Raw genomic sequence first — 12,500 nt, forward strand, 5'->3', positions numbered from 1 at the left:
CCGTCTATGCGGAAATTAAGATTTGGACTTTCACAAAACTAAGATGGTGAAACCTTTCTTACTCCAAGAGCTTTGAATGGAATAGATCAAAAAACGCTGTAAAACTTTGTGAGTCCGAATTCGTTTATGTTCCATAGACATATTCTACCTTAACGCTTACCTCATTTCAATAGATGAGTATATCGGCAAGCTCTCAAGCGTCGTCTCAAATGTAACGTCAATCAATGTTACCAACCTATCCCTTACATCTAGCAATGTCCATACTACCGGAAACGTGACAGCCTTATCTCCTTTTCCCTAATAGTCATTACTTGAAGTTATTCGCCATTTTGATACTATTGCAAAAAAATGCTTCACTATCTAAGTGGTATGACTTCAGAAGCAACACGTCGTACTTAATGAAGGACATTAAGAGGCATTTATAGTACTAACGTACAACACGCCTCGGGGACAAACATTCGGACTCCCAAATTTCTACAAATCTTTTCTGATCCACCATTTGTAGGGGTTCATTTCGAAGCTCCGAAAAGGAAAAACTTTGGTTGTCTTAGTTTTCCGAAAATTGAATAATTTTTCCCCATAGAGTTAACTCGGCCATTTTGAATTTCAAATATCGCAATATGTCAGGTGATTTGTTTCGCTAGTTCCAAACTTTGTTCGGTGACCTCTAATTTTTATTGATGATTTGGTAAGAGAATTGCTGAAAATTCCATTCAGGAAAGTTTGAGCAAAAGTTTAAGTCTTTCACCATCGAGGCGCATACTACCGTAACGCCTATTCTGATATAGCGTACACACTTTCATTAGTTATACAGATTCATTCGACAAGTTTGGTGTTTGATGTCAATGCATCGTGATTTTTATTGTTAATGTGCCTACGGAAGTGGCGAGTAATACAGTCCTCTTCGTTTTCCAGAAAAGCTCGGCCGGGTGTGCGAACACAAGACGGTTTCTTTGTCGTGTCCTCGAGGAAAAATTAACGTTCTCTCCGCAAACTACGGAAGGACAGAGAATTATGTCTGTGGCAACTATGCAGTCACTGACTGTAGGGCAGACAACAGTCTCAGCCTAGTGTCTGGCCAGTGCGACGGGAAAAGTACTTGCGATGTTCGTGCTTCCAACGACGTCTTTGGTGACCCGTGCTGGGGTACTTTCAAGTATCTGGATGTCACTTACGAGTGTCAGACAAGCAAATGTGGAGGTGAGGATACACGTGATAAAATGTCCTTGTTTACCTATAATGTGCCAACTATTTGATATGCGGTATGCTACCTTAACAAATGTATACTTAATATTACTGCGTCGCAATATGAAGTAACCAACAAAAGAATCTCGCGTATGAGAGAGAGAGAGAGAGAGAGAGAGAGAGAGAGAGAGAGAGAGAGAGAGAGAGAGAGAGAGAGAGAGAGAGAGAGAGAGAGAGAGAGAGAAGAGAGAGAGAGACTTTATCTTTAATGAAAGGAGAAAAATAAAAATATGATAAGTTTCGGTTTTACGTTTTATTTGCAATCTCAATTGATTATATTAGTATTTAATTAGCAATCAATTTATGCGTAACACACTCTTTGTCTTTTCGATTTTATTACAGCGAAACAATGTGTCGCTGAAGGTAAGCTGCATTACACGTTCCAAAACCAGCTCAGCTTTGGTTCAATTATATCTCCGATAGTTTTGTCCCTATCCCTTTGTTTATGATTGCCAAGTCATAGTTCTAAGTTTCTGTTTGTTAATTTTTCTGCTGATTTGACTGTACACAACGCTGTTTATGCAGTTGTTATCAAGGCGAGTTATAGCACTGGTGGGACCAGTATAATTTGAAGAGGGGGTTAGTAAGGATTTTTGTATATTGAAGTTAGTGCTATGAAACGTGAAAATATAGAGTAATTTGAGCCTCTCGCAATGTGTATACGACAAGTTCAAAGAAGATGAAATGATGTTTCTCAAGGCAAGCCTGTGACAACTCTGAACACAGTCTCAAGTTGTGTCAGATTCGGAAGACTCATGTTAGGCGACCGTCAATCTCACAAAAACAAAAACAGAGATAATGAAATCAAACCTTAAAACACGATGTCTTTCCATTCCGTATACAACAAGCAATATAACAATGAAGTATATTGTTATAATATTCATCATTTTATTCTGTAATAATAATAAAAAAAACAACATTTTTATTCTTCGTCACGTAGAGAAATCTGGTTTTGTATGCGAGCACGATACCCTTTCTCTGAGCTGTCAGTCTGGTGAAATCGAGGTTGTGTCTGCAAACTACGGACGCACAGACAGCAGCGTGTGTGGCTCGTATGCCGTTACTGATTGTGTGGGAGCGAACAGCCTTGCCATAGCGTCCGATAGATGTAATGGTAAAAGGAGCTGCAGTGTTGATGCTTCTAATGATCTCTTCGGCGATCCTTGCTACGGAACGTTTAAGTATTTGGAAGTATCCTACAAATGTGAGTTCCAATATCTCTTTTGGATTCAATATTTTTAGAGAGATATAAATTTAACCTTGATAAAATGAGGGTTCGGCGGGTGGTCTAAATCTGTGTGAATTTATTTTGAAAACCGATCGGAATTAATCACAAACGTCGATTATTCATATATATATATATATATATATATATATATATATATATATATATATATATATATATATATATATTATATATATATATATATATATATATATATATATTTATATGTATATATATGTATATATATTTATATGTGTATATATTATATATTATATATATGTATATATATGTATATATATATATATATATATATATATATATATATATATATATATATATATATATATATATATATATATATATATATATATATATATTTATATTCTATTAACGTTTTATCATCTTTGCTAACTCTTGGTTAATGTTTTTTTTTTCTGAAATAAACAGGTAAAACGTCTTGTTAGATATCCCGAAGAAAATACTGCACAGTACAAAGAAACGGACGTGACGCTGTTTAATGAAGTGATAATGTGCTCGGTTTTCTGTTAGTGATATTGGATCGTTTTCTTCCGATAAATACAAAAATAATAATGAATTAAACTACATGTTTAAACGAAGTACTGCTACAGAGTTGCTCATATGTTCATTCCTCTTATAAAATTCAGTGACAATAAATGACAATACTTCATACAATGACCAATGTGTGTATAATGTAAGGTGCCTCGAAACACACAGCAATGCTATATCATTGAATTCATTGACGGGACGTGGGGAGGGCTGTTTTTCCATTCGGACGCCTCCTGTCTTCCAACTCCCACAGATCAGACCATGGCGGTGGCTGGAGCTCATGACGCGTCCAAATGTAAAATCAGGCAGGTCGTACGGTCCGCTAGCGGATCTAGGGCTACGTCAATACTGGAGCAAGGTTTACACTAGACCGGCCCCAAGTGGCTTTGCTTTTTTCGGTAGCCGAGTTACTAGCTGGCAAAGCGGCGTTCACCTACGATCTACTCAACAGCCTACCATTAGCGCGTCGGTCTGCTGATGTTTACTCCTTCAATTTATTATATGTTTTGATATCTTATATGCCCACAGACTTGGAGCAAGTCTAGGCTTACACAAGTTTTTGCAATTGTCGCCGATATGCATCCGAATGCAAATTGGCCGAAACAGTGTGACCCTTGACCACCAAGCTTATCGCCAGACTCAGACACATACTGTTTTGCTTTAAAATATACTGGTTACCATAATAAGTTGCAGCTTTCGATCTGGTTTGAAGACCCTCCTGCCAAGTTATGTATCGTACCACAAGGCAAATTTACCAAGAGCTTTGGACGGTATAATACGGTTGCTTGTATCGAAGAACTTGCCTATACCATAGGGAATTGCACAAAAGTCCATCCCCAGGGGCAAGGGTGGGGGTGGATGTGTCTTGGTCTCAGGACAAGGTTCTTCTTGCTATGGTTTATTTTATTTTTATACGTTTGACTATGATATATTGCCAATAAAGAATTATACCACCAACCTTTCTTTGCAGCTTTTGTGTTTTTGTCTTATGTTAGCACTGGTTTTGTAACTATTTCTTTTTTCGTATTTGTCCTTTGACAATCTTTAGCGAATTTTGTCACTCTGTTGTGTCTATTATCTTACTTGTATGATTGCCTAATTCGCCAAAACAAGCAAAGGTAGTAATTAAGTCTATTATCTGATGAGTTTGAGTGCCATTGCTGGTGCGCTCGTTGTTGACTTTGTCAAAGTTAATCCGGTGATTATCTGGTGACAGCGTCCACAGATTAGTAATTCACCCTTGCTTAATTTGGCAAATTAGGCACTCAAACTCATCTAATAGACTACTACCCTTGTCTTGCTTGGCGAATTAAGCAATCAAACTGGTCAGATACTAGACGTAATACAGTGACAAAACTTCGCTTAAGTCAAGATTGTCAAAGGACAAATACGTGGCACGGAGAAGGAGGAAAAGAAATCGTTACAAAACCAGTGCTAAAATAAGACAAAGACACCAAAGTTGCAAAGAAAGGTTGGTAGTATAAATTTTTATTAGCAATACATATCATAGTCAAACGTATTCAAATAAAATAAACCATAGCAATAAGAACCTTGTGCTTAGACACCCCTACCCCCATCCCTATCCCTGGGGACGGATTTTTGTGCGATCCCCTATGCCTATACACGGCTAATTAGAGACATTTTGTTTAACTGTACAGCGAAAACACAGTATTGCCAATTTCTGTTCAATTACTATAGAATGAGTCTTCTTCTCCAAAAAATTAATGAAAAATATTGACCATTGCGTTTGGGACTTTTTCAAATTAGCCATTCGTTGTTGATCATCACTGTTGATGTTTTATTTGAGGTCGTAAAAAAGTTGAACCTGAAGCCGGAGGCGCTGAGTTTCGCATATTTTTATTTCACCATGCACAGCGCACTTACTTGGTCATTTTGCCATTGTCACCCCGCATGTTACGTCTTTAAATGAACCAAAGGCATCGTCCTTTTCTCCCAATGAAAAATTCGATAGATGTTTTTCTTGACTAGACACCCATGGGAATTCAATTCATCTCGACTTGATAATAGGGACATTGTCCAACAGAACATATTCACAAGAGCTGCTGCGACGACGAAGATAGAGAGCGCCCTCTAACAACGGCTCTTTCAGTCTACTGCGGCGCCAAATAACACGTCATTATAACGAGTTTACTGTCAATGATTTATCAAATCTTATATGAAATGCAAGTTCCAATACCTTTGCTGATGTTCTCATAATTCGAAAAGGTTTGGTGACATGATATAGCAATTTTCTTCGACGTCTACTTTTCAAGTTTGAAGGGCTTCAAAAATAAGGTCATCCCGGATTTCTGCAAGTCTAGTGACCAGAGGAAACTGATAGAGTCGTAAGAGCAAGATTCTCTTGCGCATAAATTCTGGGTCTTCAGCGCCTGCTTTATTTCAGGTAATATTCACCTCGATACTGAGACTATAGTAAACACCTGTTGCCTGATCATGAGGGCTCGTCTATCACCCGAGGGGCCGTGTGTTACTAGAAACACAGCGCTATTCCCCGAGGCCGTAGGCCGAGGGGTATAGCGATGTGTTTCTGGTAACACACGGCCACGAGGGGTAACAGACGAGCGCTATAGCCCGAATAAAGACCAGACTGTAGGTGTTTTATAACACACCACATGCTCATGTTGTAATGTTATATAATTTTTAATGTGTTTTGATATTTTGCACCGCAACAATCCATTGTGACAAGTTTACTGGGCGAGTGTTCCACAGCGGTTTCAGTTGTATGTGGTATCACTATCTTTCAAAACTATTCTAAGCATACTTAGCGACATCCTAAGTTGCCCTTTCCGTCGATGACTGTTAAAGTTCCTACGCTGTTTGAATGTTGGAAAATGTTGGAAAATCTGTTTTAGAGAATGTGTCGTCACCTATCCCGGACGCACATCACGTTCTAGTCACCCGCCATTGTTGCTAAGCTGCAGACGACACTATACGGTCACGTGACGGGCAGTTTTCCAAATTGGAAAGAATTTTTCAAAAAATACCCTCTGACGTCACTTTTGTCGATCCGATGGGGACGAGACGTATCTATTTCTTGTCATGTGATGTATTCTGGCGAATCGCGACACGGAATGAGCATGTGGCGTGTTATAATATAAACTACTCATGTAGACTTTAAGTTTTGCCCTCCAACGAGACAAACTCAACTTCTTGAGTTATATCAACATCGTTTAACAACTTAGTAGCATAGAGTTAATGTATTTGAACCAGCAGCTTTTAGTAAAGCATACGGCATATGTCTTGATACGTCAGTTGTGGAGTTCGAAGGGGTCTCGGAGGGATCTTCGATACCTAGCACTACCAGGCAGAATTCAGTCGAGACAGCGAGTATGTCCGCTGCGACTATTATGTAGTAGGCTAATCGTTGTATTTACTTGACGCAAGCTATCGTGTATTTAGGCCGTTTCGTGGGCGCCTGTCATCGCCGCCCTCTCGCGGGTGTTGAATCTAGCACATATAATTGAAATGTATACACTGAACTCGACACCCGACAGCACGATTGCAAGCGCCTATGACACGGCCTACGGTGAGCGAGAATCAAGAACCTACGGCATAAATAAAAAGCCAGCCATCAAACAATAGTGTCTGAGAAGGGTCAAACGTACCAGGAAATGCATGACGATAGAAAAAATCGTGTTCCATCGTGCTCCGATGATCGACAAGAATAGTTGACCCCACGTTGCAAAGCTTAGATGGCAAAGTTAAATTAAAATTTGGCCGACAATAGGCGATATTTTCGACAAATAAGTTATTGTAAATTTACAATGGTCAGATTCTGATTTGTACCTGGCACGGAAAATCTTCAAAAGAAGTACTTTTTGATGTACTAAGATTAACCATTTGTTACAGTCTCCATCTCGACCCTTCTGAACCATGTGTGTAATATTTACATCTAAAAAACTGCCTAGTGCAAAAAATAGAGGGTGAAATCTTGCCGAAAAGCTCCGAACTCGTTGCATTTTACGAGCCAAAATTTACACGGTTAATTATTCATGACGTTGCCACTGAGGTTCGCTGATTGGTCAATCGTACTTTGCTGCATCGAAGCATAACCCGCACTGTCATTCCACCCGCTGAAAAAGCTTTTAAGGGTTTGAGGCGGAAGTGCTTCAAGGAAGATTTGTTTATCGTGCTGTCAAAAAGACCAACAACCAATTTGTCGGAATCATGAACGAATCCGTTAAGTTTGGTATCTGGTTTTCTCTCTCAATGTTACATTTCACCGTTCAACAGCCGACCGTCGACAAAACCACCCAGTGCTTCGACAGTCGTTCAAGGTGCGCCGATGATGAGCGACGGTGTTCTTACACTTTTGTTTTACCGAAGCCGGACGGAGATACCTGCCCAACTGTCCAAGACGCTGTCGGGGAAATGTCGCACAATATAGCGGAGCTGCAGCGTGAAAACAGTGATATACGAAAGGAGCTGGAAAACATAATTGCTCAGGTGGGAAAATGTCCTAGGGTCGACGACACAGTATAGTATGGTAGAGGTAGATTTAACATGAATAATTGTGTGCAGCTTCTTTGCCACTCATTCTACTTTCCCAACTTATTTGTGTGTGAATTCTGCGTACCTTATGCCTCGGTATTCTATCCAGTCAATATGCTGCAAAACCTGCCGAGATTTTCCAGTTGAATTGCCACACGAGAGTAAAGAGAATGCAAAAGTAGAGGTGGGTCGGAAAACTTTCCCTTCAATCTTACAAGGAAGTGTTACTTACTATTCAGAGCACAGACGGTGTCTTTGTAAAGCCTTAGTAACTTTTATGCTTCTGACAATAAGGTGCCATTCACAGCCAACCATTTCTGCACAATGGGGTATATGTGACAGTGACTCTTTGAACCTCGGTGTTTTTTGTGTAAAATGTTGGCCAATCTTCCTTGACATAAGCGCTCTATTATACATCTACCAATGAGAACAATAGAATCTTGAGTGCGCTGAAAAAAAAACCGTACCGAACGCCCCTTTAGTAACACGAACGGTTTCCAGGCGCCCTATCCCCTGCGGCTGTATCTGCGCGCTCACTGTTGAACGGATTGACTAAGGGGCCGTCGATAATAAAAACTGACGCACGACAAACGTAATTCTTTCGAGGGGGGGGGGGGTTAAAGCTCATTTCGTTTTGTGTGCGTCAAAATCACATAAGGATTTTCTATCGTTTTCGACGTGCGACTTTGCAGCGAGAACGCAATACTACCTTCGCGTTCATCGAGAACAGAATGACCACAAAATACGGAGACAGAAAAGACAACGAAAAGACATGAATGTAAAATAAAAACTTGAATGTATGCTTTTTCAACTTGAAACATGTATGTGAAACATTTTCCTGCGTGCGAAATACATTAAAATGTTTTCTTAATAAGTGAAACACGTAAAGTGGAGGTTTATTAATTAATGTGCCCTTCCGGTATTTTTTCATGGGCGTGCGGAAAGGAGAGGTGCGTGTGGGTTTGTCAGAAACGGCATCATAAGACGAAATTGATTTCGCATAAGAACTTTCGTTTTGAGGGAGGAGGGAGGGGGTTTCAAGTAAAACCACAGAGTAACATTGACAGAGTGGTAACGCCTGCATGCCTTTTGTTCCATGGTCGTCTCGGTACACTATTGGCTTTTCATATTAAAATGAGCTTCAAAGGTGTTAAACTTTTACACGAGATTATGCGAAAAATACGACGAGATGGCATCGTACTGCCAGTCGCGTAGCAACCATAGTTACTTTGTGAGCTCTCAGGCCAGAAACACTGCTTCACTCCAATCAAAACATAACACGCCAGCAGTTTCATAAACATGTCCTTCCTTGACGCACGTGTAAAAGACGGTATGACTGACCGTAAACCATTGAGTAAAACCAGACAATATCGATAAAAGACTTTCAAATTTGGTTCAAACACACTCATTATATATTCATAAAAATATGAGAGGAATTTTTAAAACGGTAAAACTCACTTTCCTGAAGCTCAAAACACTCCCGTTTTCGCCAGCACGTCAATTCTGCTCAGCACCACACGAAAACAACAACACAAACTTTGCCGAACATACTTTCGCTTAACAATTGGCGAAAATCCTAAAATTACCGAAGGATTCATGGTCGGCACTCTTCGGAAAAGAGAGGCGAGAGCAACCTGAGGCGAGGCGAACATGGATGGGTTACGTAACCGCTTCACGCCTTAAACAATACCCATTGCGACTCTATCTATCATTCTCTATGGTAAAACGAAGGAATTACGTTTCTTGTGCGTCAGCTTTTATTATCGACGGCCCCTAATTGGACGAGTGCCAGAACGCTCTGTACGCCGTACGTGTGTAGTACGCAAACTCGAAAACTTGCAGAATCGCGTCGTTCCACACTGGGATAAAATGGGAAGAAAAACTGTTGACATTGCACGAAAACAGTCACCACTCTGACAGTTTGTTGCCCAAGTCAGAATGTAAGGCCAAAAATAATAAATTGTGCTGTTCCGATAACATGGTTTTCTATATAAGGGTAGGTTTTTTTCCAAATATTTTATTTTGAAATACGTATTTTTCAGTGGTTGTTAAGGTAATATGCACCTCGAAAGTGAAAGACTTAAACTTTGCTCAAACTTTCCTCAGTGAAACTTTCAACCATTCTCTTACCAAAGCAAAAATAAAAATCAGGGGTCACCGTGCAAACTTTGGTACTAGAGAGACAAATAACTTGTGATTTCTCGATATTTGAAATCCAAAATGCCGCCATCCCTGTGTTAACTTTATGAGAAACAATTAAATTTTCGATTTTCGAAAAACCAACTTTTCTTTCGCCAAGAGCTTCAAAATTAGCCCCAACAAGTGGTAGGTCAGAAGAAAATTGATAAAATTTGAAGGCCTGAATTTCTGTCCCGAGGTGCGTTCTACCTTAAACAGTTCCATCATCATATTGGATTATCGTTGATGTGTGTGCTTGTTTAAACGTCATAGAAACTGAAGTGTCTGAATCATAATTCTTTTACAGCAAATTTGTACTGTTAAAGCACAGTCCGGTGTTATTATCAGACCTACTTGTCTTCGGTGGTGCATGGTTACGTCCATGGGTGGTGCTAACTGGAAATGGAAACTGAAAATGCATCAACGGGTTCTTGGCTCTCGTATTTTCCTCAACTGTGCAGTCGCTCAAATTAAAAGTGCATCATGGTCACTGCGTGAATGTATTTCACGTTGAAATTCATTGTAGCGTCGCCAACTTGGATATTTATCTGCTAAATTTCAAACCATGGCCCAGACGTAATACTAGCAGACTGAACTCGAGTGGAGTGGGGTTTTTTACATTGAGAAAAAACTTCGGTCGTTTTCCTCGAGAATTTGTTCATAAAGTCCGTTTCCGATTTACAGCAGACAACAACGATCTTTCCTTGCTGTGATCGCATTTGCAAAACGTACGTAATACAGTACACTATGTGCAACGATGAATGACGTCATAGGTTCGCGCTCGTTCTCGCGTGATTTCTCGTTATTTCTTGCGTGCGTGATTTTGCGGGTGTTTTCTCTCTCTCTTCTTTTTTTCACTTCCGCGTCTACATAGCTCTAAAAAGCCTAGGGTTGGCGGGAAAACATAGGGTAGTTCGGGTTATCGGAACAGCACAATTTTTTTTGTTTGGCCTAAGTACATTGATGATACTAGGTTAGAACAATATCGAAAGTTATTCCGCCTTTTCACAATAGCTAATCACTAATTTCCTTATCGAACGAAACTCTTTCAATTAGGGATATATATCTAGATAGGCATAATCAAAGCTGACGAACTTTTTTATGTACATTTCAGATACACTGATATGACCATCATGAAAGTTGTTGTTGTAGTATTAGATAAACTTAATACTATATAATTTGCATATTTGAATAACTTTCCAAATTAGGATTAGGATTTGTATCTGAATTGACCTGATCAAAGTTGACAATACTTGTAATGGACATTGGACATAATAAGTTAAAGCATTATTGAACTAAATTTGCATCGTTTTGCTAAGAACTAATTTGCATATCAACGAACTTTCCAATTAGGGATATACATCTGGATTGACTCGATGAAAGTTGATGAAACTTGCTCTGTACATTAAGAACTATGATAAACAAACGTCGGTTTTTAGTGTTCTTAGAACATTTCATTACTAATTGTTATAATCAACCAACTTTCCTAACTAGAGAAATAATTCTGAATTAGCTCAATCAAAGTTCAAAAAATTTACTGTGTACATTGAAAATACCTCGATATAACATTATTTAAGTCATTTAGCAATTTTACTTCAGCTAATTAATAATTTGCATATTTAACGAACTTTCCTAATCAGGGATATATATCTTGCTTGACTTGACCAAAGTCGACGAAACGTACTATGGAAATTGTAGATAGTATGATATAATATTGCGAAAAAGTCGTTTTAAGATGGCTGGAAAGGCTATTTTTGTACCAACTCTTTTCTCAGAGTTAATGTCAAGTTTCAAGTGTTAGAATCAAGATATTTTGTTCAAATTTTCAGGATAAGGCCCTTACTTAATACTTTCTCCACAGAATATAAAAATTGTATACTTGCAGCCATGATTTTGAAATATGACGCCAGTAAATATTAAATTTAATTTTTCATATTTTTTATACATATTTGAACTTAATAATAATTGGATAGTACTTACCAAATTAGTTATAAAATGTTGACACTTTTAATTGTAAGATGTGTACGGCAGGATTTGTAGATAAAATTTGTTTTTATGAATTTACATGGGTTTACATATCAAAAAATTATTAAAAAATTCTTTCAAATTTCAAAATTGATTTTTCAAAAAGTACTTCAAATACAGGAAAATTGTGCCATAGTCATCTTGTCTGTAACCTTGTTAATAGGCTGTAAAAATTCCATGTCCATATCTTATTCAAAGATTGGAAAAAATTGGCATAAAAGTATGTAGGAAAACTGTTTTTCTGTCAAAAATGTTGAAAACAAGCCATATTTCCACCCCTCATGAAGTCACAGAGCAGTCGTTTTGGTTAATCTCACTTTTGACACCTCTTTGACACTCAAAGAATATAAAAATGCATTTATAATAGCAGTCATGCATTCTGAATGCAAGCACTGCCTTGTCAAACTTTCCTGAAAAATAGCAAAAAATGACTTTCACTTTTCAAACATATTTTTTAAAAGCTAGGGGACCTCTACCATAGTTAATACACTAAGGACTCCCCAACTTCTTCTTATTTGGTCAGTTTTTCAGAAGTTTCAACAGGCTATAACTCTTCAATGCCTTTGACCGCAAATGTCTAGTTTTTTTATTCCACAGAGAATGTTGAGTACTTTTCTATTTTAATAGTTATTGAAGTTTATAACTGACGCTCTAGCCTTTCCAGCCACCAGTTTTTAAAACATATATTTACTGATTTGCATATTTAAGGTAGCGACATACCAAATAGACACTTTAAGATTTGTATTTT

The 12,500-nt window shown here is 38.4% G+C and overlaps 2 protein-coding genes across 2 annotated transcripts in view; both read left to right on the forward strand.

Annotated features, from left to right (window-relative positions):
* Window positions 1-3,087, forward strand: part of LOC139142423 (L-rhamnose-binding lectin CSL3-like) — a 6,462-nt gene extending 3,375 nt beyond the window's left edge. The window contains exons 3-6 of the mRNA XM_070712350.1: window positions 916-1,200; window positions 1,588-1,608; window positions 2,186-2,449; window positions 2,918-3,087. Of these exons, the coding sequence (XP_070568451.1) occupies window positions 916-1,200; window positions 1,588-1,608; window positions 2,186-2,449; window positions 2,918-2,934 (587 nt within the window). The 3' untranslated portion in view covers window positions 2,935-3,087. The remainder of the gene's footprint in view (window positions 1-915; window positions 1,201-1,587; window positions 1,609-2,185; window positions 2,450-2,917) is intronic.
* Window positions 3,088-7,136: 4,049 nt separating this feature from the next.
* The window catches only part of LOC139142432 (uncharacterized), a 32,398-nt gene continuing 27,034 nt past the window's right edge, over window positions 7,137-12,500 (forward strand). The window contains exon 1 of the mRNA XM_070712362.1: window positions 7,137-7,504. Within this exon, the coding sequence (XP_070568463.1) occupies window positions 7,226-7,504 (279 nt within the window). The 5' untranslated portion in view covers window positions 7,137-7,225. The remainder of the gene's footprint in view (window positions 7,505-12,500) is intronic.

Source organism: Ptychodera flava, chromosome 10, assembly GCF_041260155.1.
Source record: "Ptychodera flava strain L36383 chromosome 10, AS_Pfla_20210202, whole genome shotgun sequence".
Classification (NCBI taxonomy): domain Eukaryota; kingdom Metazoa; phylum Hemichordata; class Enteropneusta; family Ptychoderidae; genus Ptychodera; species Ptychodera flava.